General features: G+C 43.0%; 1 protein-coding gene across 1 annotated transcript in view; it reads left to right on the forward strand.

The window, feature by feature from the left end:
- Positions 1 to 2,737: 2,737 nt before the first annotated feature.
- HHIPL2 (HHIP like 2) overlaps positions 2,738 to 26,648 on the forward strand; it is a 29,210-nt gene continuing 5,299 nt past the window's right edge. The window contains 5 exon segments of the mRNA XM_036404624.1: positions 2,738 to 2,953; positions 22,910 to 23,547; positions 24,642 to 24,785; positions 25,128 to 25,268; positions 25,270 to 25,463. Coding sequence (XP_036260517.1) covers positions 2,738 to 2,953; positions 22,910 to 23,547; positions 24,642 to 24,785; positions 25,128 to 25,268; positions 25,270 to 25,463 — 1,333 coding nt within the window.

Here is a 26,648-nt window from a genome sequence, read left to right on the forward strand (position 1 = left end):
TAATGATTACTGCAGTCTGGGGAGGGCTCACGGCGTCCCGGAGAAGCCGGGACTGTGGTGGCTGCCATCTCTCTACGTGGCTGGATTTCGCAATCCATCCTGCCGGCTCCCTGGATAATGCCGGCATCTGCCGAGGTTCCCCCACTCCCCATGGAAATAATCCCTCTTTATTGAAAGCAGAAAATCAGTACCTTCATAATGGAGTTTTCTGGTCCTCATACCTAAGCTCCCATGGTCTCAATTGTGATTTTAGTCCACAAAACAGATTTTTAAACCCTCGAAGCACTCTCTGCTAACTGCTGAGGGGGTTTTTACCACTATCTGACCAGTGAGTCCCGGTTTTTCATCGAAAGTCTGGTTTTTACACCGTTCCAGCTTTTATGCCGTTCCCAGCTCTCAGACTGTATTATTCCAGGCTTTTATGCCTAATAATTCTGGCTATTATGCCTGATAATCTGGCTCTGAACACTGTACCAGCTTTTTGCTGTCTGTCTCCTTTGCTCTGTGCCAGGCTATGGCTGAGTCCCGATCACTTCAGAGGTCACCACCTGTAGCTTCATAAGAGATCTGACTGGGAGAAGCCCCTGTCAGTTGATCCCAGGGCTTGGTAGCAAGCTCATATATGATATCTGGTAATAAGTGGGTTGTGTTGGAGATTTTCAACTGGGTTTGGACTATTTTAATTTAGATTGTGAAGTTTCAAAATGTTCTTCCCCATAAGGTGTCCCTCAGCCCTGGGAAGCAACTCCTCCTTAGGTGAGAGAGATGATCCAGACTTGCTCCCAGTGTCCATCTCATTGGAGTTCATGCCTGGACATGGGCCTAAAGCTGTCTTGGGACAGCCCTGGCAGGCCACCAGGTATCTCTCCCCTTCCAGACACAAGGCGTCCCTTCACTGAAGTCTTTCATTTGGCTTCTTGCCTGCTATTGTGCCCCTCTGCTCCCCTGAACTTGCAAAGATGGACTTTGATAGGCTGATGACTCTCCTGTGCCGAGAGCATCCCAGCAGGGTGTTACTTGGACTTCCCCCTTCCATTATCTGCCTGTGTTCCTTTGTGAGTATGCACCGGAGATTTTAGCATGAACCCAAGTATAAAAGCTGAATGCTGGAAGCCCTGGTACTTGGTGAGAGCTCCCATGTAATTTCCTTTTGTTCCCTCAGCTTCCTGTGAGAGATGTGTGTGCCTTGCAGCAGCTGAGACTCTACTGAGGAAGAAATGTGGAACAAAGCATCAGAGATTGGAGTGGGAATAAGGAGAGTGAGAGAATAAAGAGGAACTTGATGTCTGAAAAATCTGCTAATCCGATTTGGTGCTCCCAGCTTTCTCCTGTGACCTCTGGAAGCAGGATTGCTCTGGGGGATAATGTCCTCTCCAGGTGCTAGAACTATAATGCTGCAGTCAGCAAGTACAAGAGCTGAGTCACAGCTTTTGTGTAACTGTGCCAAGCATTGCTCTTCCATGTCCTGCAAGAAACTTGCTGTTTCCTGACACCACAGTACTTGGACCTGAGACAAACCAGCAAATCACAAATCCAGAGAGAAATCTCTATGTACTGTGTTTTCAAGCCTGTGTGTTGTACTTTGAATGTGATAACTCTTAGTGGATTGGAATGGTCATCTTTGGCTTTGAATTCTGTGCTCTAGATTTGGTTTTCCTATCAATTTTCCTCCCCTTCCTGTGGGCAGAGCTTCTGTGAGGATTTTTTTTTTTTATCATGCATGAAAGAAGTAACTCCCTTTCCATGTGGCTGTGATCAAAATTATCTTGTGCTGTTTATGGAAGAGCAAATCTAAGGAAGTGTCATCCTCCAGCACAGGCTGAGTACAATGTGTACAAACACCTGCATCCGTAGCTCATGGGAAGGGCTTGCTCAAGCACTATTCACCAGAGGGGAAAGTGTGCAAAGGTTTTGTGCATTTTAAATCAGTTAAATGTCAAGTGGGATCAAACCCACAAAAATTAATTGGCTGAAGTAGAGGCTTACCACAGAATATCACAGTCAACTTGAGGTTGTGCTGGTGCCTTAAATGAATTTTTCCTCCTTCACTCATTCCAAATTTCTTCTCATTTTAACCCTGAATGTATACCTGAATTTGTGGGTAACAGCAATATCTATGAAGTCACTTGTTCCTATGGTTAATTGCTGGCTTAACTTGATTGTATTTTATGATCCCTGTTCAGTCTTTATGAAACCAGGCCCCAGTTTGATGCATTGCAAAAGCTGAGAAAAATGGTAGTTAGGAACTGAAAATTGTTCACTTGTGTTTTGTAAAGATTATCAAGTTCTGTGTACAGGTATCACATCTCATGTTTTTATTATTCATATTTCTCAGTGAAGGATTTCTCAGCCAACTTAACCTAAAATGTAGGGATTTGATTTGTGAGTGCTTCTAGGGGCAGGAGAAATGTCCAGAGGGTAGGGTTAAGCCCTGTGATGTGTGACATGTAAAAGGCAGCCTGGAGGGTGTCTCTGCTGCCCAAGTAGTACTTCAGAGAGAAAGCAAGAGGGAATATAAGCCAACCTCAGGGAATGCTGAGCTCTGGGGCTGGTGATTAGTAAAACAGAGAAGATGAATGAACCATGCTATGAAGAAGTCCAGGATTTTTATACATCTGACCTCAAGAAACCTTTGCTGAAGGAAGTGAATGCTTGACCATGGGCTGGAAAGTGAAGCAGCAGCTCTGGTGTTTCTTTTCCTTGCCCACATGTGTGTGTTTGCCTCTTGTTTTGCCTGATGGGCACTCTGCTGGGACATCCTCAGTGTCTGTATTATGGGCTGCCTTTCCAGCCCCCTTTGCCCTTGGAGTTCTGCTCTACCTATGAAAACTTTAGCTGCTGTGACCAGGAGAGAGACAACAGCATTGCAGCAAAATACTGGGACATCATAGATTACATGGATCCCCAGGGGCATAAACTGTGTGGAACATACATCAAAGATATCCTGTGTCAGGTAAGGATGAAAAATATTTGTATCCTACACTTTGAGCTGGTTTGGAGGTCAGTTGTGGTTCTGACAGCTGTGCTACTGTGAAGGCAGGTGTGGGAGCAGGGAATGGTTGGGCTGGCAGGGGAATGGCACTTAATCCTCAGCAGGCATTTTGCAAAGTGCTTTGTGTAAGGTCCATCACTGTAATCTGGGAATATATAGTGACATTTGCTAGCAATAAGGGTTTATGGAAACATTGCCCAGTGAGGATGACTGTGAGAGACAACTGCTCACTTTAAAAAATTTAAAAGGTTTAATAAACCTTAACAAAAACACAACAAAAGGACTAAATAAAGAAAATTTTTCAGCACTGGGAACTGCCTTTGCCGCTGCCTACCACGCGGCTGGTTCGTCTTCAAGATGGATGCTCATCCTGGGGGTTGCATCAGCCAACCCTGGCCCCTCCCAAAGTCTGTCAGTCAGCTCTTCTTTGTTGTTTATTGGTGGAGACTGCTTTCTTGTAACTTGATTGGCGGGTAAGGTGTTACCATGCCACGCCCCCTTAGCAAGAAGCTTTTCCACTCCCAACTGCACATGTACACACCTTCTTTCTACTTGTCTAAGACAACCGAGGCTGTCTGATGAGGCGGGGGGGAGAGGGGAGAATGGAACTATGGGGAGAACAGAGGTTATCTAAACTACAATAACATAACTATACATCAATAAAGCTTCTCTTAATATTCACACTATATTAATCTTTTAATTACGAGAGCAAATCATCTCATTATCCATCTGTAACAATGATGATTTTCCCATAATGAAGGAGAGAATTACAGATCAATCTTTACCCCCTGCTTGGAACTGCAAGGTGCTGTGTGTTGGGTTGATAAGGGAGTGAGGTTTTTTGGGAAGTTGTAGCTAAACCAATCAGTGATCAGATTTTAATATTAGTACTTGGTGTGGTTATTGAATTCATGGATATGCTTTTGAGAACACAGGGGGTTAAAAAGCAGAGAACTTTCAGAAGGTTTTTTTGTTTCTCGTCAGTTGAAGAGGTCGTATCTCCCCCGGTTGAAGTAGGTTGGAGCTTTGGACAGAGAAGGGGACTGAAGGCCCCTGCAGGACGGAGGGGTGGGGAACTACTGAGATGTTTTGGGCAGCTCTAGAGAGAGAGTGCTCCCTCTCCAGAGAAAGAGAGAGAGCCTGCCACCTTAAAATTCAATACCTTGTGCTGGCAGCACGGCCGGCCGAAAAAGAGAAGAGGAGGGGAGGGTGCAGTGAGAAGGTGCCCGGCCGCTGTGGGAGTTCTGGGTAGGCAGAGCCCAGGATTTTAACCCTTTTCTTGGACAATAAAAACTTTGCAGTACATTAAGCCCTCCTAGAAGAGAGACTGACACAAAATAGAAAAAAATGGGCAAGTGTGGTGAAGGTCTGAGCAAGTGAAAGATGTCAGAAATTGAGAAGAATCCTAGGTGGGAGGAGATGATAGAGTAACCTTTAGCTAGACTCTTTTCTTATATAGCCACAGACAAAACCATTTTCCCTGAAACACAGAAACTCCATTTAAGAGGAAGCAATGGCTTGGAGCCAAGAGAGTGCAGTAATGTTATGTGAAAGAGTAGTGTGAACAGAAGCCGATGAGGAGGGTGAAGTAGTGCCCTCTGTCTTCAGTGAAGAAGATCTCTGTTCTCGAGACCCTTCAGCCCCAAGGAGTAAATTTGAAGGGGACTGGCATCCCAAAAGTGAGAAACTGTTGCTTTTTTAGAACTAGACAAAACACCCTTAAAAGAAAAACACTAGAAGCAGCTCTAGTCCATGCACAGTGGTGAGAGCACTAAACATAGAAAAAAGAAATCACAAACAAAGGCAAATGTTCTCCAAGTTAGTGCCATGTATGACATGAAAACACAAGAAGTTTCAACTATGTTTCCTGGAGAAACCTTTAGTACAAAAAAACTCCTCTCTCCTTAATGAACTGAGAGTTGATTATCTAAAGAGTAGTAATGAACTAAGAGTTGATTATCTGAAAAGTGGTAACTAGATTGAGAATCTGAAGTTTTATCTCATTGTGCTGTGTAGAAATTAGAAAAAAAAATGCTTTAAAAAGTTTTCATTCTGAGTTCTGTGTGTGTTCCTTTTTACATATTGTAAGTTAATAAAGTTTTTTCCTTTATTTCTAAGCTAAAACCTGCTTTGCTCTATTTCTAGTCACATCTCAGAGCAGCTACTAAAACAATTATATTTTCATAGGAGCACTAGCATTGCGCCAGCATCAAACCATAACATGTTGGATTACAAATTCTACAGAATCAAATGATAGGGGAATTACAGGGAAAGTGTTTGGATCTCTGGCCTGCAGGGAGGATGTTTTTTCGTTGTGTTCCTGCTGAGGGTGCTCCAAATGCTGTGCTTGTCAGAGTAAAACAAAATTTCCCAGACAGTGGTTTCACACAGCTGCTGCAAGGTCCCGAGGCTGCAGTAACAGTGTTTTCACCAATCCTATCTCCCCACTGCCCACCTGGCTTGTAGAAAGTGTGCAGGGAGGAAAGACTAAAGGCCCTTTTCTGTCTGAGCTCCCCTGCATCCCTGGAATCAGAGGGCAGGACTCACCTGCATTTTTAGGAACTGTGAGTCACACCAAGCTCCACTCAGTGCATGCCAAAACACAAAGCAGCCAAAAGACATAACTAGTCTTTCTAAAACCATACAAAACTCTTGTAGTTAATATTACCTGAGCTCTAAAATGTTATCTATGTACCAAAATGTTTCCACTCTTTTTGGATACTGGCAAGATTCTGGCATCTCCTTGGGGTGGAGGATACACCTTTTCAGCACTAGGGCTGAAAAAAAGTAGCAGCAGAGTTCTCTGTTATTTTACAGTTGGTAAACCAGCAAAAGATGTGTTATAGATTCTAACAGAAAAACTGGTGTTGATGTTGTAAGCATTTTTCTACATGATTCAGGTAGAAAAAAGACTATAAAATTACTATTGTTTCTTTGATTCCTCATTCTGCAGGGTATAATGTAATTTTGCATTTGTTTTAAGTGCATTTTGTAGGAAAGAAACTCCCAAATCACCCATACTTTTTTACAGCTTTTCAAAGTTATAAGCTATTACTCTTTTCCTGTTTTTTAAAGTAAGATTGCTGTTGAATCTTTGAGGAGGAGTTGTGACTGTGATATGTGTTGCTCTTCCTGGTCAAGTTGGTAATAACCACAGAAATATGATTGGGTTCTCTGGCACATACTGTTTGCCTGTTGAATTAGTGAAAAGAGCAAATTTCTACCAAATGGTTTTGCTTCAGTGAAGTCACTTTGCTGGATCCCATTGCTGCTGAACTTACATGGAAGGGATGGAATTCCATTCTGCCACCTCCACAGCATCTTCATAGTTTGGAACAAAATAAATTGTAAGAAAGTGGTGGAGGTGCTTATTAATAAACCTGAATAGTAGCTGCTCTGATTTAGCAAAGGAAGCATATTTTGGGGAGATCAGAGCAGTAGCCATGTGTGGTAACAAAGCAGCTCATTCAGTCAGGTGTGTTCCTTCTGTGCCAAAACCCAGCAAAAGTCAGACAATCTTGCTGGTAATAAGGGGGTTGCTGAGTTACCCAGAGGAAGCTGGGTTCACTGGCCCTGCAGAACCCAAGAAGGAGGCCATGTTCCTAATGCAGCATTGGCAGTCCCAGCCCGTATCATGGATGAAGGGAATCACTGGTGCTCCAGGGCCTCAGCCTGAGCTCCAAGCACAACATGTGCACTCCATACCTGTAATCTTGGCCACATTGTTAGCAACTTCCTCTGCCTGAGGGAAAGGGATCAGGAATAAGAGGAAAGACAGGACAAATATACCCCTGGAAACAGCAGAGGCTTAGTGAGAAACAATATTGGCTATGCCAGAGCAGCAAAACCAGGGCTGGTGCTGAGAGCTGGAGTCAACCCAAAGCCCTACAATGCCTCTGTGGAAAACCCAAGCGGAATAGTCCTTGTGTCTAGGGACAAAGCAGGGCACACACAGGATGTGTGAGTTGTGCCACTTGTGCCCTGCAGACTCTGTGTGGACAGCTGTCTTTGGTGTGTATCCCACTTGGCCTGGAGCTCTTCTAGAGTCCTTTGTGCACAGGGAATGGAATCTTTTGCTGACAGCAGAAAGAAATGCACTCTTAAAAATATAAAGAGGGATAACTACAATTTTTTATCTGAAATACTGCTAGAACTTTAGCTGCTTTCGTGTTGTACTCAAAAAGAAAATTGATTGTGAAGGGCTATGATTGCCCCTTTTTTCACTGATTGTGAAGGGCTATGATTGCCCCTTTTTTAGGTTTTGTGGAAACATCCAGGTGTGGATTAACTTTGTGTGGCAGGATTTGGTGAAACTTTTAAATCTCTTAAAGCTGAACCTTGAAGTCTGAGAAGCTTCTGCTATTCTCATACTGTTTCTTTCCTGCAGATTTGAATGGGATAGATCTGACTCCTGTGCAGGATACTCCTGTGGCTTTGAGGAAGGAGGACACATATGTCCATTTTAATGTGGACATTGAGATTCAGAAACACATTGAAAGACTAACAAAAGGTATGTGGTACCATGTCGGCAATGGAGAGAGACAGGGAGACTGACTTGGTGATCAGAATCTGATTTCATTGTGGGATACAAACGCTTATATACAATTTCAGGGAGACTAGTAATGTGTACTACAATGATTAGGTTAAAATCACATACACAAACTTATGCATATAACAACATCCCTTGCTTGCAGAATTTAATGGAATTTTCTTTTTCCGGTAAACCCATTTGATTTAATTTTCTTGCAGTCTAGGTCTAATTTTTAAAGTTCCGTTTGTTTTTGCCAAGGCATCCTGTTATCAAATCTCTTATGTTAACCAGGTCCAAAGTCCATCATCTTTCTTGTGTCGCCCAAGACAGATGTTTCCTTTTGACCAAAAATACTCTTTTAATGGCCTTATTAATTAATCTCTGCACATTGAAAGGTATCATGATTAATACAATTATTATCAAAATTACCATATACACACCTATCCTAAAAAGAATATTTTAGTTAAAAACTCCAGCCACTAAAAGGCTCAGGCTTGATCTTTATAAACGTTCCTGATGGCAGCCGCATTACTGGATTTAGAAAGGCTGCCAGAAGTGTAATTGTACCAAAAGGCTTGATTCTTATAGATGGAGTGATAGGGAGAAACATCCCAAGCTTTAGACTGATTTCTTCCCATGTATTTAAAATTAACACAAAAATCCAATTTTAAAGAACCCAGGAACTCTAATTCTTGGAGTTCCAAAGGTGTTTCAGGAAGGTGTGGGATTCAATTTGATATGATTTAATTTGCTTTCAAAAAAAAATTTTTTTAGTGTCAAGTTCTGGAGGAGCTATCTTCCCCCCTGATTTTTTGTTTTTAATAACATGTATGTTTCTTGTTATGAACATGAAGGTAACATAAAAACAAAACAATATGTAACATAACAATAAACTTAAACTAAGTAAAAATAAATCAGATAATAGATACAATTAGTGGCATATGAAAACCAGAATGGTGATTTAAAACAATGCCTTATAAATTTCTTTACTATTGTACTATTACTTAGAGTCTGTAATATTTGGCAAGCCTTATTTTTTAAAGTGAGGGCTTGGAAAATCATTCCCGGGTAAGACTTCCAAGTTCACCTTAAAAGGAGGTTTGGCTATTATAGGTCCAAATTTGGTAAGTCAGAATTACTTGAAGATAATTTTGGTGCAGAAAATTTTCTCTACTAGTTACGGCCAGGACTTGGCTGGGGTCCAGGCTCTTAACTGGAAGAGTCTTTTTAATATATTTTAGAAACCTCTTAGTAGTTAGAAAAATAATATATGTCTTATGAATAGCTATACAACAATAAGTGAAGGTTTGTAAAGTAGCTGACTTTCTCATTTATAGTTAGTCAATGGTACCATAGACAAAAGTAATGCTTGTTATGGTAAATTCAGTGAATTCACATCATGAAATTAACAGCATAATCAGCGCCACTTAATATATCAGTAGAAATTCTCTTAAGAAGTTGGGATTATATTTTCCTAGTCATATATGACATTAAAGCAAAAAAGTAAAAGAAAGCATTAAATAACTCATAACTAATTACAGTCATAAAAAGGAGACTCATTCTTCAGTACTGAAGCGATAAGCGGAATGAATAGGCTCCACAACATGATGTAGTTATGAAGTGGGTATGTATTGTCAGTGCCCAGCACAAGTGAGATAGCTCTAGTGAAAACTTGTGCCCTGAGCTCCGATCTGGGCCACATCTTTATTCACAAAGGTGTTCCATATACATTACATTGTACAACCTTTTCATGCATATTCAATCCCTGGCCCCGCCTGTCCTTGCCTCGTATGGTTATTAAATCCATGCCCTTCTTCACAGTGGTGGTTGCACAGGGGTCTTTCAGTGGTTTTTGAGGCTGAAGGCCATGGTCTTCCTCACGGTTGAACTTTTGAACTTCTTTGCTCGTGCACTGTGGTCCCTTGGTGCCTATCTGAGTACGTCTGTTGATGTTGAACAGCTTGGAGACAGAGGAGCTCCTTTATCTAGGTTTCTTGCATTCCTTGGTCTTCTCCCAGTATTGTTCTTTATTGCAAGAAGCTTCAGAAATTTTCCTATGCCCTTTGTACCATGGCAGAGGTTTCTTAAGTAAAAGGTTAAAATTTAACACATCATTCTACAAGCTAAAATTTAAATGCTTAATTCATATTGCTAACTTAAGCGAACCCCCAAAACCTCCATTTTGGTCCCCCTCTTTTCTTAAAATACAGTATACTCTTTTACTACAGGGGCCCTGATCTAAATTCTGACCTGCTATAATAACAGTTCTCCTTCAGCAAGATTCCATGAGTTCTAGAGAGTGAAGTCAAAATGGCCACACATCTCAACATTCTCCAATTCCACATGAGTATTAAAATAGACATCATTAAACTTACAGTAACTAAAATTAATAAAACTATAATGGGGTGACATAAAGTATTCGTGATCTCAGTTGCGGTTGGTGACCATCCAAATAGTGCATCCCACCAGTTATGATTTGTATCTTGTTTTAATCTTTGCAGGACTCTGTTACTCATGATGGACAGTTACTAGAGTTCTCTGCCCATTCTTTTGAATCTCTTTTACAATTTTGATTAGATCCTGATGTTTCATTATTTGTTTCACTAGGGTTAAATTCATTCCAATGGGTGTGGGTGGTAACTCGTTGTACGTTGTGTAGTTTGATTTTATTAACTGGTGGGATATGACTGGTGCTGAATATACAAAGTCACACCCAGCAACCTTAATAAAGTTGCAAATCCAAAAATTGGAATGATTCTTAACAGATAAGGGTACCTTGCTCTTATCAATTTCTATGAAATCACACACAGTCCTTAAACACACACAGCCACTACCTATATACACTAGTACAGTCCATTGGTTGGTATCCGGGTGGATCTTGAAGTGGCAGATGCCTTGGTCAGTGTCAAGGCATATGTCCTGAGCACTAATCTAATTGCTCTCACAGATGAATTCCTGTTGTTCTTGAGCAATGCAAAGCTCCAAGTTTACGGTTTGCCATTTCCCCTGGATTTTCCAGGCCCATACCCTATGTTCCGAGGGGTATAATACCGACTCCTTGTGATTTAACCCTAAAGCAACAATGGGGTGAATAGCGTGAACTGTGGCATTACGTATAGTGAGCACAAAGGCAGTGGCTGTGTTAGTGGTGGGATTATACGTAAAATTTACCATGGTCCACCAAGATTGGAAATCTCTCTCAAAGTCTGTAGCACTGTCCCAGACAACCTTTCGCACTTCAGTTGGAAACACCCCTTTACCTCCTTCTCTTATGATTAAAGCAACTGTTGACTGTACCCATAATTGTGTTTGTATACAGCTAAGGGCTAAAGATATGTTATCCTGCGCCCCCTTTAATGCATCTGCTATTAAGCTATGGTCTTGATCTTTACTTTCTCTCCATTTTGGCAGCACCCTCGAGACTTGCCACTGACTATTTCCCAATGCCAGTAGAGATGACTGTAAAGGCTGTTTTAATTATATCCAATTGCTGGTTGCTACAGCTAATGAATATTTCTGAGTCAGTCCCATTCAAAACCCCTAACCCAGTCGCTACCATCCCAGTTAAATCCCTCTGCATTCTGTCTCTGAAGTGTACTTGTTTTTGTAGCCATCTTGTCCATCTCTTGAAGGATGACCTTAGGAAGGGGGAACAAGCTGGATAAACTGTCGAGATACTAATTTGCATTGACAGTTCGACACGTTTAAGGGACGTTCTGGATTAAATACCAGTTGACCCGTATTCCTTATTACACATGGGCCGATTTCATAAACCCTAGGTTCATGCCTAAATGGCATATTTTGGGTTTGTACTTGAGTGCTGGGGTGGATTGTAACGGGCTTAGCTATAGCATTTATTTTAAATTTGAAAGACAGCCCAATACTGTTGCGGGCCCAGAGGCAAACCACATCGACAGTTTGTCTTAATGTGGAGTTGTACCAACAGTCTAATTCATTTGGATGATTGCAAATCTTCCGGCGCTTATTTACACTGATTTGGGCTGCTTTACTGTGGGTAGTCTCATTAACACTTTGGCACCCTCTCTTAATTACCTCCCCTATGGTCCCTTGAAGTGACCACAACCTCTGTTTCTGCCATTCCTGCCTTTTATATATTTGGTTTTTGCGCATGACCACAGTTGTTAGGTTTAAACCTTTTATATCGGAAGGTTTTCCCATGGATCCAGTGTATTGAGAAAAGGCTTGGGACCAAGGCCATTCAGCATTGCTCTGGCTAGGAGTACTTTCTAATTCTTGGACATACAACTATGATTGTAAACAACCCTTACGCAAAAATCCCCACCCACCATGATGCATTCATTTTGTCCGGGTAAGTTTCAGTTTCAGTTCACCATTACCCAGTGTTATTCTCCAAGGGGCTTCTGGAGCTTTCTTAACATGGCTGTGGTGGATCCAAGCACTTTGTTCCTTAATCTTGATTGCAGTGAAGGTAATAAGGAGCACTTGGTACGGTCCCTCCCATTGTGGTTGCAGGGCTTTCTCTGTAAGAGACTTAACATATACATAGTCTCCAGGTTGTAGGTCATGTACGGGTGCATTGAGCCCCATACCCCGAGTTCCAGCCACATATTTTTCAGTTGCTCAAAGTTGATTGGTCGGAGCGATCATGTAGGAGATTAGCGATACGTCCTGGGCAGACATTCCCTTCTGCGCCCCATATGGTCTCCCGTAAGGTATTTCAAAGGGACTTAGTTTTTCCTTAGTCCTGGGTTTGGTTTGAATCCACAGCAGCCCTAATGGGAGGGAGTGAGGGAGTGAGCCTGTGGCAAATTAGCCTCTTGTCCCAGTCGTATAATTAATTTGTTGTTTGATCAAATGATTCATTTTCTCTACCTGACCACTTGATTGTGGGTTATATGGGGTGTGAAGCTCCCAGTCTATGCCCAAGTAAGTATTGGCTAACCTGTTGCACTAATTTTGCGATAAAATGTGGTCCTCTATCTGAGGAGATTGTGGCCGGGACTCCAAAGCGTGGTATGATTTCCTGTACCAATACCTTAGTTACCTCCCGAGCTTTAGAAGTTCTAAAGGTGGGGAATGCTTCTGGCCATCCAGAAAAGGTGTCTGTTAGCACCAGTAAAAACTTACACCCCCCCCTTTTCTTGGCAATTCCGTGAAACAATTTGCCATTGCTGCCCAGGTCCATGGCCCTTCCCAATCTGGCCAAGTTTTGGTTTGGGAATATTCTTGGGTTTGGTCTGGAGGCAAAGGTCACATTGTCAAGTCACGTGGGTGGTAGCAGCTCGTAAATTTCTAGCAATGATCCTTTCATTTAGATATTTATGTAGGGCATCAATTTCCCAGTGTGTTTTCTGATGTTCCTCCCTTATTAGGGACCGTAATAAATAGGAGGGTATAACTAATTTTCCTTCTATGGTGGCCCATCCCTCTTGGTTATAGGCTCCTTTCTGCTCATAGATCAATTTTCTGTCTAATTTGTTGTATTTTGGCTTACTTTCAAGGGAAATTTGCCCATCTGGAATCAGGGTCACCTCAGTTATTACCTCATTTTTCACTGCTTCTTTTGCGTCCCTATCCGCCAGCTCGTTCCCTTCTTCCAATTCTGAGTTTATCTTCTGATATGCCTTAATGTGCATGATCACCACCTTCTCTGGTGACTGCACTGCTTCTAGGAGTCGCAGTATTTCTAATGCATGTTTAATGTTTTTCCCTTGAGAGTTCAGCAGCCCTCTTTCTTTCCAAAGGGCTCTATGAGCATGCACTACTCCAAATGCATACTTTGAGTCTATATATATGTTTATTTCTTTCCCTTTTGCCAATCCCAAGGCCCGAGTTAGAGCAATTATCTCGGCCTTTTGTGCAGAGATGTTTGTTGGCAGGGGTCCAGATTCTGTTACCTCCTTGCAGGTAGTAATTGTGTACCTGGCACGTCATTTTCCACTGATGACATAACTGCTTCCATCAGTAAACCAGATTTATGCATTCTTGAAAGGGGTGTCCTTGTAGTCAGGGTGGCTGGAATAGGTTGCCTCGGTAGTCTCCAGGCAGTCATGCTCCACTGGCTCTCCTTGGTTTCCACTGAGGAAGGAGGCTGGATTGATGATGTTAGTCACCGCTATGTCCCCATCATCTTGCTCCACCATAATAGCTCAGTATCTCAGAAATCTTTGTTTCTTGGGGAAAGCCAATGCCTGCCTTTCACCTCTAGCACTGCGGACACCGTGTGAGATACGAGCACAATCATTTTCTGGCCCAGGGTGAATTTACGTGCCTCTTGGATATTCAGTACAACTGCTGCAACAGCTCTGAGGCATCCAGGCCACCCTTTAGCTGCGGCATCCAATTGCTTAGAGAAGTAAGCAACTGCTGCCCGATACAGCCCGAGGTCCTGTGCTAATGTCCCCAAGGCGATTCCTTGTTTCTCGTGGGAGAACATAAGGAAAGGCTTACTCACGTCTGGCAATCCCAGAGTTGGAGCTGACATGATGCCTTTTTTTCAGCTGGTGGAAGACCTGCGTAGCTTCCTTTGTTCATTGGATGTCCCTGCTTTCAGTTGCAATAAGTTCATAAAAGGGCTTAACAAACAGTCCATAGTTATAGACCCATAACCTGCACCACCCCGTCATCCCCAGGAAAGTTCGTAGTTCTTCTGCAGTCTGAAGTTTTGGGCTCTGGCCTATTGCCTCCTTCCAGCTCTGGCCCAGGGTATGTTGTTCAGCACTGACTTCGTAACCCAGATAGGTTACTTTCTGTTTTACTACTTGAGCCTTTTTCTTTGATACCCGGTACCCTTGGAGCCCCAGAAAGTTCAAGAGGCTTACCATCCAGGCCACACATGCCTCCCTTGTCCGTGTGACTATCAGGATGTCATCTACATATTGTAGCAGCTTCCCTGCTTCTGGAGGGGCTTCCCAGGTCTCTAATTCCTTTGCAAGTTGCTCTCCAAACAAAGTGGGTAAGTTTTTAAATCCCTGTGGGAGTACTATCCATGTAAGTTGAGTTCTTTGCCCGCTCTTAGGACTTCCCCATTCAAATGCAAAAATTTTCTGGCTGGTTTCATGGATAGGAAGGCAAAAGAAGGCTTCTTTCAAATCTAAAATGGTAAACCAAGTTAGTTCGGGTGTTAAGCAAGGTAATAACGTGTATGGATTGGCCACCACAGGATACAGAACCTCAGTTACCTTGTTCACAGCTCGCACATCCTGTACTAACTGGTATGACCCATCAGGTTTGAGGACCGGTAGGATAAGGGTATTAAAATCAGATTGACATTCTTTTAAAAATCCTAGACGCAAAAAGTTCTCAATTACTGGGCTAATTCCTTCCTTATCCTCCTTCCTCAGGGGATACTGTTTAACCCTGACAGGTTGCTTTCCCTCTTTTAGCTTGATCTGTATAGGAGGAGCGTTTTTCGCTCTCCCTGGTACATCAGAGGCCCATACCCCAGGGAACACCTGATTCATTATCTCTTCATCGATTTCAGTTTCCCTTGTGACTTTGCTAGTGATTAATATCAAACTCAATATTTCTACATACTTTTGTTCATTTACCTCCAGAGTCATTTCCCCATTTTTGAATGTAATAGTTGCCTGTAATTGTCCCAGCAAATCTCTGCCCAAAAGTGGCTCAGGGGAGTTGGGCATATATAGAAATTTGTGGATTCCCCACTGCTTTCCCAGTTTGTATTTTAGCGGCCTAAAAAAATGCCTTTTCAGTTTTGCTAATCGCTCCTGTAACCATAGCATAATCATCCCCTATGGGTATCCGGGCTGTATTTAGAACCGAGTACGTTGCCCCAGTGTCAACTAGGAATTTGACTTCTTTTTCCATTTCTCCCAGCTTCAGTTTTACAACCAGAGGGCCTGCTGGGGTCTCCCCTGGTCTCCCCTAATTCTCTTGCACATGGGCAACCATCCCTCCACTCCTTTATTCCCTTGACCATTCTGTTTCCATTCTGGACATTCCTCTTCCAATGGCCCTGTTTCTTACAGTTTGCACATTGATTTCTGCCTAATCGAGGAGGGCCTTGCTTGGGTGGTCCCTGCCCGCTTTCATGTTTTTCTCTCTGTTCCTCCTGCAGTATTGCTATTAAGTTTTTCATCTCTCGTTTACCCCTCTTCTCTGTTGCTAAAGGCTCTCCAAGCCTTCCCCAATAAAGTTTCTAAATTCTGTGCATCATCTTCTTCTTGGACTTTTTGGAGCTTGCGCCTAATATCCCCTGTGGACTGTCCCAAAGATGGATTAATTAGTTGTTGTATCCCCACGTCAGATGCAGGGTCCAGTGGTGTATAGCGTTGCATTGCGTTTCTCAGGCAGTCTAGGAACTCTGTGGGGGATTCTGAGGGTCCCTGTTTAATAGCATATAAAGCTGACCAATTTATAGTTTTAGGCATTGCTCTTTCCACTCCCAGTATAATCCAATCCTGATAATTCTTTAGCCTCTGTCTTTCTGCTGGTAGGTTCAGGTTCCAGCCTGGGTCCTGAAGTGGAAAATGTTCCTTTAGATCCACTTGTTGTTGTCTAAAGTGGTCTGCTACCAGGTCCCCTGCTGTTTTTAAAACCAGCTGGTTTTCTCTTTCAGTGAACACATCTAATAACAATTGAATATCACCCCAGTCTGGATTGTGCTGTTTCATAATGTATCATAGATGTTTAGCAGTGTTTACTGGGTAATTTCGGTAATTTCCCACAACCCTTTCCCATGCTTCCAAATCAAGGGTGGAGAAGGGCACCTTAATCAATATCTTTTCTCCGCCTGGTATTACTGTCTCCCGCAAAGGGGCCTGCAGTATTTGTCCTCTGGTTCGGGATGCTATTGGGAAGCCTGGAGGGGTTGGAGCTGGTGTCTTCTCCAAGGGAGGAGAAGGAGTAGGAGTAGGAGTAGTAGGAGGAATAGGTGGGGGAGGTGGTGCTGGTGCCCCTCCCAAGTCCCTACCCCTTCCCCCCTGCCCTCCCAAGTGAGGGCTAAATAGGTCAGCTAGATCTTGTTCTTTCTCTAATGCTGCACGATAATCTTTATCTGTCCTGGTGCATCTCTGTCTTATGCTACAGGCCAAGCAGCACTGTTTATGTTCTCCCATTTTGCTTCTGTTTTCTCTTTCAAGAGCCAGAACAAGGGGGTCGGAGGGGGCCCTGATGCCACAGTCCCTTTGCCAGTCAGGGTTATTTCGGAGGGAGAAAAACATATGGCAACAAGAAACCTCCTCCCATTTCCCTTCTCTGCGTAGAAACAGCATTAGCTGTAACAGGGTATTATATTCCAATGTACCTGTAGGAGGCCAACCTTGCCCCATCCTCTAGGCGAGGACCTAATGGCCACCAACGAGAGCAATATTTAATTAGGCTTTTTTTTATTTTCTTTTGCCTGCTATTTCTCTCCAGTGTGCTAAGATGCATGCTAATGGGCTGGTTTTAGGAACTTCCTTACTCTGCCTTGTTCCCATTATGTCTTTTCAGAGCAATCTTAGCTTACTCAGTTCCAAATATTCAGATATGAGTCTCGAATCAGTTAGATGAGGCATGTAAAGCAATTTGGCTCTGCTGGTAGAGCTCAGTCTGCATCTGGCAAGATCTGGGTCTATTTTAGCTACCTACACTTGTTCTAAGCACTTAGAGCTTTAGAGTCTGACCTTCAGCTGAATTGTTCTAAATTCTAAATTCTAATTCTAGAATTTAGCTTAAAAACGGAGTATGAAACTCTGACAACTGTAATATTCCTAAAGAGGTGTAATGCGAGTTAATACCCCAGTTCTGGCATTCCATCCTCATGCTCCTGTCCCCTTGGGACAGGTATGGAAATGGAAACGGCCTAAAAAAGGCGCAGGAGAGCTACCTGCCTCCTGCCACCTTCAGTCCTCTCCTGTGCCCTTTCCAGGCTAGTACTCGCCATACTAGCTTGGGCTCTAACCCAACCCTTCTTCCTACATTCCTTTACTCTAAACCTCCATGCACACCTATTAGACAAGATGGCACCTGCTACATGGCCGGATCTCCCAGTTTGAATGCTGTGGCGCATAGTTTTCCCGCCTTAGCACACAATACGGCGTCTGGGATCCTCCCGTCCCTTCCCCTCCTCTACCTCAGACCACTACCCCCGCAGGAGGTTCTGGCCCCGTGCCCGTCCTCCTCGCGGTGCCTAGCTACCCCGCGGCCCACACCATTCCCGCGGGGCCAGTCCCTCCCGCGGTGAGGGCTGTACCTGCGGAGTGGGCCCGTCTCCTGCCCCGTGGTCTTCACCCATGTGGCACCTCCCCCCTCCTGTTTCTCTCCTCCAGTTCTTCTAATCACCCATCCTGTCTCCCATCAACCTGTTAATGAAGCTGCCCCTGCCTCTCAAATTTCCTCACTCCCCTGGTGGGGGGGCACAGGGCCCGTTCTCTGTCCCGCTCCACCCCTGCCTGCCTTTGCTCTGTGTCCTCCTGGCCCTGGGCCTGCATCTGATCTTCCTGTCCCTCTAGAGCCAAGCTCCGCTCTGCCTGTGCCTGGCTCGGCTCCCATGTTGTCCGTCTCAGATGCTGTGGGTCCTGTGGCCGCCGCTGCCAGGCTGGGTTCTTTTTTCCCCCGCCGGCACCCTGCCCCCACTCCTCTCCAATCTGGTCACTCCCGGTTCCCATGCTGGAAGTGAGACTGACCCTGATCAAAACACACCCATTTCAGATATCAATAACCCCTCTCCATCAATAACCTCGGAGACAGTGTATGCTTCAATATCTACAGGCATAAGCATCAAGAGGTCCATCGAACAGCCAAATACAGCACCCAAAGACCCTTCTCCTGAGCCTCCGAGACCGCAAAAAAACCCAAGCTCATGTGGCATGGAAGAAAAGAAAGAAAAAGACTGTAATCACAGATGTTCATCAAAGAAAATGTCCCTCCACTACTTCATAAGTGTATAAGACTCCTTGTTTTATATGTGTGAATTTCATGTAAGGATATATACCAACATCCAATTGCTCAAACACACACAAATAATAATAATAATAATAAAAAACCAAAAAAAGCAGCTTTTTTAATAGCTATTTCTTGTGAGATTTTAAGAATGCTTTCAGTTTTCAAAATTCTGTTATATCCTAACAGCTCAACAGTGCCTCCTTTTTATAAGGATAGTTATAAAATCCAAGTAATTTTGTCTGAAGAATAATGAGTCTTTAAAGCTGTTGAAAAGCAAAGATGCAGAAGCCTCTAACAGCCTTCCTAAGAGATGTGCAGCACTCGTGTAATTAAATACAATTTTGTCTCTCTATGTACTTTGGACGTAACAAATCTATGAAATTGAAATTTGCAAATACTCACTCTTTACTAAATTATACAGCCTCTTTGAAATCTTACTCCCCACCAGCAAATAAACGGTTCCATGGCCAAAACACCCTGTGACTTTGGGGAAGCCTGCTGTGCTAGCACCTGACTTTGCCATAATTTGTGACCAAAAAATTAAGCACAGCAGATTTGTCCATCAGTTTAAATCTGACTGCAAAACCGAAATTGACTCTTGAGGTAGAAAAAAAGAAAATAGCAGCCTCAGTATTGGCCCCTGGGGTTGCTCCTACAAAAACTCAATAAATGCTAAGAGAATTAAAGGTGCTAGCTAAGTAAGCAAAACAATGGTACACCCTAAGCATTGAGTGAGCTGCTAACAAATGCTAATAACACCATGCATGTATCATTATAAAACCAAGCAGCAATAGACTTTTCACTGCTCACCCTTGGACATAGCTGTCAAAACTTTGAAAAGATGTACTGCTTTAACCTTTCTTTGTACTTGTGAAAAATGTGTATTTTATGATTGGCTTCTTGCAAATATTAAAATGAATATTATATGTGTTATGTTAGAAAGTTATGCTGTATTAATTTTCTCAAGTAGTATGTTAAATATAGTTTTATGTTATAACATAATGTTAAAATAGAAACTATGCTATGAATGATACTTTTTTAAAGAAAGGATTTGCACGGAAATAGCAGCCACTGGACACCTAAATCTTTCAGATAAAAAGAGTTTATTGCTCTCTTATCAGAAGAAACTAACTTCTTCCCACCCCGCTCAGCCTTGAATATGCCGTGAGGATTAAGAGGAAGAAGCTGACACTGACCAGACAGAATCCTTTGTTTGAATGGAATTTATGCATCATGTATGAGGTGTATGAATATGCAACAGGCTATTGTTTTTAAGGGTTAATCCTCTGTTAACGAGTGTCCTTTTTTAGGCTTATTTTGCCCAGAAAAAGGTACCCAGAAGTCCGTAACTCTTTGTTTTTATTGTCTCATATTGTCCTAATCCAAATTGTCCAAATTATTATTTACTCTAATTATATTGCTATTTTTATAACCATTTTATTACTATTAAACTTTTAAAATTTTAAAAACAAGTGATTGGCATTTTTCACATACTCAGCATCTATCCACGCAAATATCCAGAAGCTGAAGGAGCAAGTAAAATTAAGAAGAACTCTGTTTACATCAGTTTACTCAGTTAAAAGTTAAGAACTCAGTTTACATCAATTAACTTTTTGGACAATGGGGGTTGACAGAGTGGGTTTCATCGTTTGTTTAAGGAATTTTTGGGTTGTAATCATTGTTTTTACTTATGTTTTCCTGTTTAGTTAAGTGTCTGCAGAGGTCCAATGGGGAAGTTTTCATAGTAAGGAAAAACAGGGGAGTTGCGGTGCTTCCCCCTCAGGGGAATCCCCAGGGCCTTGCCTTGGAAGAATATATCATAGAGTTTTGCCCATCTGTGCTGCTAGAGGGGACTCAGCCCATGGTGCTCTGCAGCACTACTGCCAATCTACACTAGATTGCCTCTCCCATTGGCCAGTTGACACTGCCCACTCCAATTATTCATCCCTCCTCCCCCCTACAGATTGCTGCCCTTTGCTCTGCCCTTTGTCAGCCCCTGTGCCCTCAGGTTACTGGTCACTGACCCCATTCTTAAGTCATGCAGACCACATGGTTTAGTCTTTTGTCTCTTGTCCCTTTGGCGTGGTGGATGCAGTAAACCCTCGCTGCTATATAGCATGCAAAGATCCTTCCTGTCTTTCCTCTGCTGAGCTATCTATGGCATGTGTGTGTGCATGGACTTGAAATGGCTGCTCTTGTGGCCTTACTCTGAGAGGCTTCTGAAGGAGATGTTTCAAGAAGGCTGCAGTGTTTCTACCACCCTGACATGCTGCAACAAGGAATGGTTTGGTTCTGCCAGCTGGGACTGGGGTCAGACTGCAAGGACAGGCCTGGGGGACTTGGCTCCCCTTTGCAAGGCTGAAGAGTTTAGGTTTAGGAAGAGGGACAGATTCCTTGCAGATGTGATGTGGAAGCAACAGAAACCAGATCATTCTGTGCTGCTTTCTGGTAACCAAATGGCAGCAATGAAAAGTGAGAAACCTCCTACACCATCCAAAAGATTCAGGGGCTTTACTCTTTACAAGTGATACCTGTTCTGGGCAAAAACTCCTGGGTGTTGCTGTGAGCAAAGAGAACAACTTGCTTGTGAAGTTTGGAATCAGGGTCTGTAGTCTTCGTATTAGATATCCTGGAAAGGCTGCTACTTACACAAAAAAAAAAATTAATTTCAATGCTTGTATAACTGCCCAGATTTTAAAATTCTGTTTAAACAAGTGTAATATGTAATGTAAAGTAATTCATGCTTAAGGGGAAGATGTATAAAATAAAAATTGTAAAATTAATTTAACATCCAGCAAGCCTCTGACCATGGACAACCTGGAGACAGATTACTACACTGGAATTAGGAAATTCCTGGTGGCTGCAGGAGAAGAATGCCTCATTAACTAATAAAAGAACATGGCTGGCACGGAGATGGGCTTTCCCCGGAACCATCAGGGAACACCCAAGGACAACCAGCACTTGATAGATATCATCAATTAAGATACCCGAAGTCCTCGAGAAACATACATCTGAATACACTTCCCCCAGAACCATCAGGGAACACCCAAGGACAACCAGCACTTGATAGATATCATCAATTAAGATACCCGAAGTCCTCGAGAAACATACATCTGAATACACGACACCCCCTGACATGATCAGCACCTGCCATTACCCAGGAAACAGCAATTGTCCAGCCCTGCACAGTGAAAGAAACGTTCATACATATGCAGGGTTACAAAAGAAATCGGGGCACCTCTGCCTCAGGCATAAAAAACTGTATAAAACAGTCCCGCTGGAGATGACATTTGTGAATGGGGGAGATCCGGTACGATAGAGGTCAGATCTAGGTTCACCCAGAGCTGATCCCGGGCTCAATGCTGTCTCTTTAACTGTGGTTTTTGAGGACCGTATTTTGGTTGCGAAAATAAAATCTTTTGCATTCATTAATTTGGCTTTTTGTTGATCTTTTATAACAGAAGCTAACTTGTTTAACGAGGCAGAAAAGTTACTAATGTAATAGTTACATTCCTGGACTGTACATGTACTTGCCCTCTTCCATCTCCATCAAATAAAAGTTCTGGATAGATTGATTTTGGGCTGCTGGCATGAAAACAAGCAAAATAATTTTTCTCTAGAATGTAGCCTCTTCTGCTTTAAGTTCTGCAACTTTGTGCTGATTAAAATAGAGGTGGGATCTTAATGGAAACATTTTACAGAAGTTCTGGCCCAGAATGTTCGCAAGATGAGTTTAAATTTAGGTACAAATTCAAACACAGTGCTTGATTTTCAAAATTTATACTACATTTTACACAGCTAAACACTTAAAGGTATTCGAAGGAACATAATTTTAGATCTGTAACACATGAAAATGTTGCCTGCAGTATTTTTTTTCCTGATGATCAGAGGTAGAGTCAATGATATCTACAGGAATTGCATGAGATGGTATTTACATTTACTTGAATCAGTTTTAAATCTCACCTACAGTCTGCTTCAGTAATACCGTGCATGTATCAGATTAATTTAGCCTGTATATTTAATCAATGTACATCTTTAGCAGCTACAGCCTCTTCTGGCAGCGTTTCACTTGCTTTTTTTAACCTGGCTCCTATTGCCTTCATCTGATACTCCCTCATTTTTTTTCTGTGGGAAAGTGAGCCTTTTCCATCTTCTCAATGTCATTTGTGATATTTCCAGAGCTCTGTTAGACTGTTTCCCTGCTCTGATCACCTCCCCCTTGGACTGCTCAGTCCCACCTTACTGAATGGAAAATCCACAACCTCCTCATTTGTACTTCTGTTGGGAAGGATTTACATGTAGCTGACTGTGCTTTGATAAAGGAAACTACTACTGATGTTTAAGTCCATTTTGGCCATATTCTGAGTGACTTTTAACAGCTGCACTTCATAGGTGACTTTATGTTGTCTGCATTGATAATTTTTCATTTTATTAACCACTTTGCTCCCCTTCTGGTCTCAGCTTCTCCTGGATGAGTGTCCACAGCCACATCTTTAGTTTCCTTTATTTTCTATGAATGTTCTCCATATGCTGCACATCTCTATGATGCAGAAAACCCACAGACCCCGCTGAGAAGCCTCCCAGGACTTTGTATTGACTACTGCTCTGAGTTTCACCTCCACTGCTACTCTGCCATCTGCCTGCTGACTGGTGACAAGCACATCCAGGAGTGCTGCAAGACGAACAGGACCCACTTCTGCCGCCTCCTGCAGCTCCAGGATGAGGACTACTGTTTCCCCCAGGTGCTGCAGAACTCGTCCCTGAGCTGCAGCCTGGGCTTGGTGCTGGAGGAGTGTGGGGGCTGTGTCCAGCTGTGCCTGGCTGAGGTTGCCAGTGGCCTGAGGAACCCAGTGCTGATTGCCTGCACTGCTGACGGGACCCACTGCGTCTTCATAGCCGAGCAGCTGGGCCTTGTCTGGGTGTACCTACCCAATGGCAGCTGGCTGGAGGAGCCATTCCTGGATATTCAGAGCCTAGGGCTGGCTACCCCATGGCTAGGGGATAAGAGGGGCTTCCACCCCAAGCAGAAGGACAATGGGGAGTTTTATATCTGTTACTCACACATGGCTAAGAACTGAGTGGAAAAGATCAGGATCAGTGAATTGAAGGTTTTGGCATCTGATGCCAACAAAATTGACCCAAGCTCTGAAAGGTAAAGTTTAAGTTGAATACTACTGTATGCCATGATGAGAAATCGTTTTTCTCTGTCCCTGTTCAACCCCCAGTATCAACACAGGCTGGGTATTGAGAGCAGCCCTGCCAAGGGAGACTTGAGGGTGCTAGTAGGTGAGGGGCTGGATATAATCCAGCAATGTGAGCTTGCATCTGAGAAAGCCAAATATATCCTGGGCTGCATCCAAAGATTTATGGCAGCAGGCCAAGGGAAGGGATTCTGCTCCTCTGCTCCACTTACAGGAGGTCCCAACTGCAGTACTACATCCAGCTCTGAGGTCCCCAGCACAGAACACAGATCTGTTGGAGAGTTCAGTGGAGGCCACTAAGATCATCAAAGGAATGAAGCACCTCTCCTATAAGGACAGGCTGAGAGAATTGGGAGTGTTCAGCCTAGGAAAGAAAATGCTTTGGGGTGACCTCATTGCAGCCTTCCAGTACCTGAAGGGAGCCTACAAGAAAGATGGGCAGAGTCCATCTACAAGAGCATGTAGTGACAGGACAAGGGGGAAAGGTTTAGATTAGGTATTATGAAGAGCATGGTGAGGCACTGGCACAGGTTGCCCATAGGAGTTATGGATGCTCCCTCCCTGGAAGTGTTCAAGGCCAGGATAGATGGAGCTCTGAGCAACCTGGTCTAGTGGAATTTGTCCCTGCCCATGGCAGGGGGTTGGAACTTGATGATTTTTAAGTCTTCTCCTACTCAAGTCAGTCTGTGATGGTATGATTCTTTCCACTGGCAGAACCTGCACATTCCTAGTCATTCTGGTTCAGGTGTGTGACTGGCCTGCTATGGAACTACCAGAATCAGGTTGGCTCAAGGTCACACAGAAAACTAAAATGGATTGAAAAGACTCAGAAATAAGGTTGTCTTCTCTCTCCATCTTGTACTCTTGTCTTCTAAAGAGTAGTAACAGCCTTTAATTCATTATGGAATTAACATCTGCCCTATGAGGTTTGTACCGTAGAAGAGGGTGTTTCATGACAGTACTATACTCTTATTTATCAGTCATGTGGGCACTTGCCCTGACCCATGCTAAGATAAAAGCTAGTTCTTACTTTTTTTTTTAAAAGGATTCTCCTGGAGCTTGAGGAAACAGCTGCAAATCACAACGGTGGGCAGCTGCTCTTTGGTGTGGATGGCTATTTGTATGTATTCACAGGAGATGGAGGGAAAGCTGGAGACCCTTTTGGAAAATTTGGGAATGCTCAGAACAAGTAAGTAGGAGGGCAGGTGAAAGCTTTGAGCGTGTTCACCAAGATACAAGGTTTGGAAAGGAGAAAATGTGGAAGAATAGAGTAAGAGTGCTTCCTGAAAATGCTTGTGCATCTGCAAATCTGTCCAAAGCAGTATTTCAAAAATGAACATTTGAGATGTTTAAAGTCAAGTTGTTTAGAGAAAAGAGAGTTTTCTTGCTTAAGTGGGTTGCAAGACATACCTGCCTCTGGTTTATTTCTTCTAGGCAGATAATATATCCTTTGAAAATGGGCAAGGAGAAGAAGGGAATTTTTGTGTTTTCAGATGGCTCTCATGCTGTGGTTTCTTTTTTCTGCCTTTAGGAGCACTTTGTTGGGGAAAGTGTTGAGGATTGATGTGGATGGAAGAAACCCTAATGGAAAGCCTTACCGCATCCCTCCTGATAATCCATTCGTGTCTGATCCCAAAGCCTGCCCAGAGGTTTATGCCTATGGAGTCAGGAATATGGTGCTGTGCAGTGGACAGAGGGGACCCTATCACAAAAAAGGGAAGAGGGAGGATATTCTGTGGGGATGTTGGGTAGAACAGGTTTGAGGAAATCAACCTCAACCTCATTGTTAAAGGAGGGAACTATGGCTGGAGAGCAAAGGAGGGATTTGAATGCTACGACACAAAGCTTTGCCACAACTCCTCCATGGGTAAGGAAGAACTTTCTTGTAGAAGATTACTATATGTGTATATTTAGTGGACTATAGCACTGTTTTTTCAGTGAAGCTAAATAATCCAGTGTTGTATATTAAATGGAATTTGTCTGCTTTTTAAGATCAGAAATCCCTTTTCCCCAGCCCTGCTGTATTGCTATGGAATGATGCTCTACTTATGCAGGGAGTTCTATGCCCCACACTACACTGGACAAGGTGTTTAAATTCAAAGCCTGTATCTTTTGTGGACAGTTTTCCCAGTAAAGCCAGGAGGACAATGGATTTTATTTAAGTAGAAAGTGATACTGTGTTTTCTCCAGAAGCTCTGAGCCATGACTGTGGCTAAGGACAGAGGACCAGGCTGATGCTGAAATCCTGAACCAAACCTGTGACAGATGTAGTGTGTCCCAGCCAGCAAAGTGCTGCAGCAGAATGCCCAAAAGCTGTGCTCTGGGTCTGACTGTGGGTGTGATGGACGAAACACACTTGCTGCCTTTAAAAAACAGAAATTGGTGGTCTTTGCAAAGCTCTTGGTAAAAGCATGGTAGAAAAACTGAGTATTATAATAATGTTCCTTCAGCTGTTTGGTGAAGACACCTGGTCTCAAGGTCCTGCAGATGTTTCTGGAACAATTGGATGAGAAGACAAGTGTAGAGTATGTATTCTTGACATTAATGCAGAGAAAAAAGTGAGGACAAGAATAAAATTCTGTGGAATCTGATAATTCGAGAAAGGACTGAATTCTTTTAACATTGCCAGAGGCAGAGTCTTTATTTTACAAGTCTCATGACATAAAATGGTGAGAGCACACTCATTTCACACTCATGCTCTGTGTTGTGTCAGTGAACCCATGAAGATGTTGAGCTCACTTACAGTTTTGATCTTTTTCCCTTCTCTAAAAATACTGGAATTGGTAAAGATGATCCCTGCTAAAGTGACTGGTACAGTCACATATAAATAAGATAACACTTGCTGCAGGCTGATGCCTTCATGCATTGCTTCTTGATGTAGAGAATCTTGGTTTTTGTCTTATGGAAGCTCATCATGACTAAGCCTTGATAAGCAACGACACAGAGAGGTCCTTAAAGGCCCTGGATCTGTTCTGTCCCAGAGTAAACTGCTTAATTACCACTGAAATTTCACTAATGTTAAACTGTATTGGTCCTTCTAGTAATTTTTGTA

Source organism: Molothrus ater, chromosome 3 (assembly GCF_012460135.2).
Source record: "Molothrus ater isolate BHLD 08-10-18 breed brown headed cowbird chromosome 3, BPBGC_Mater_1.1, whole genome shotgun sequence".
NCBI lineage: Eukaryota > Metazoa > Chordata > Aves > Passeriformes > Icteridae > Molothrus > Molothrus ater.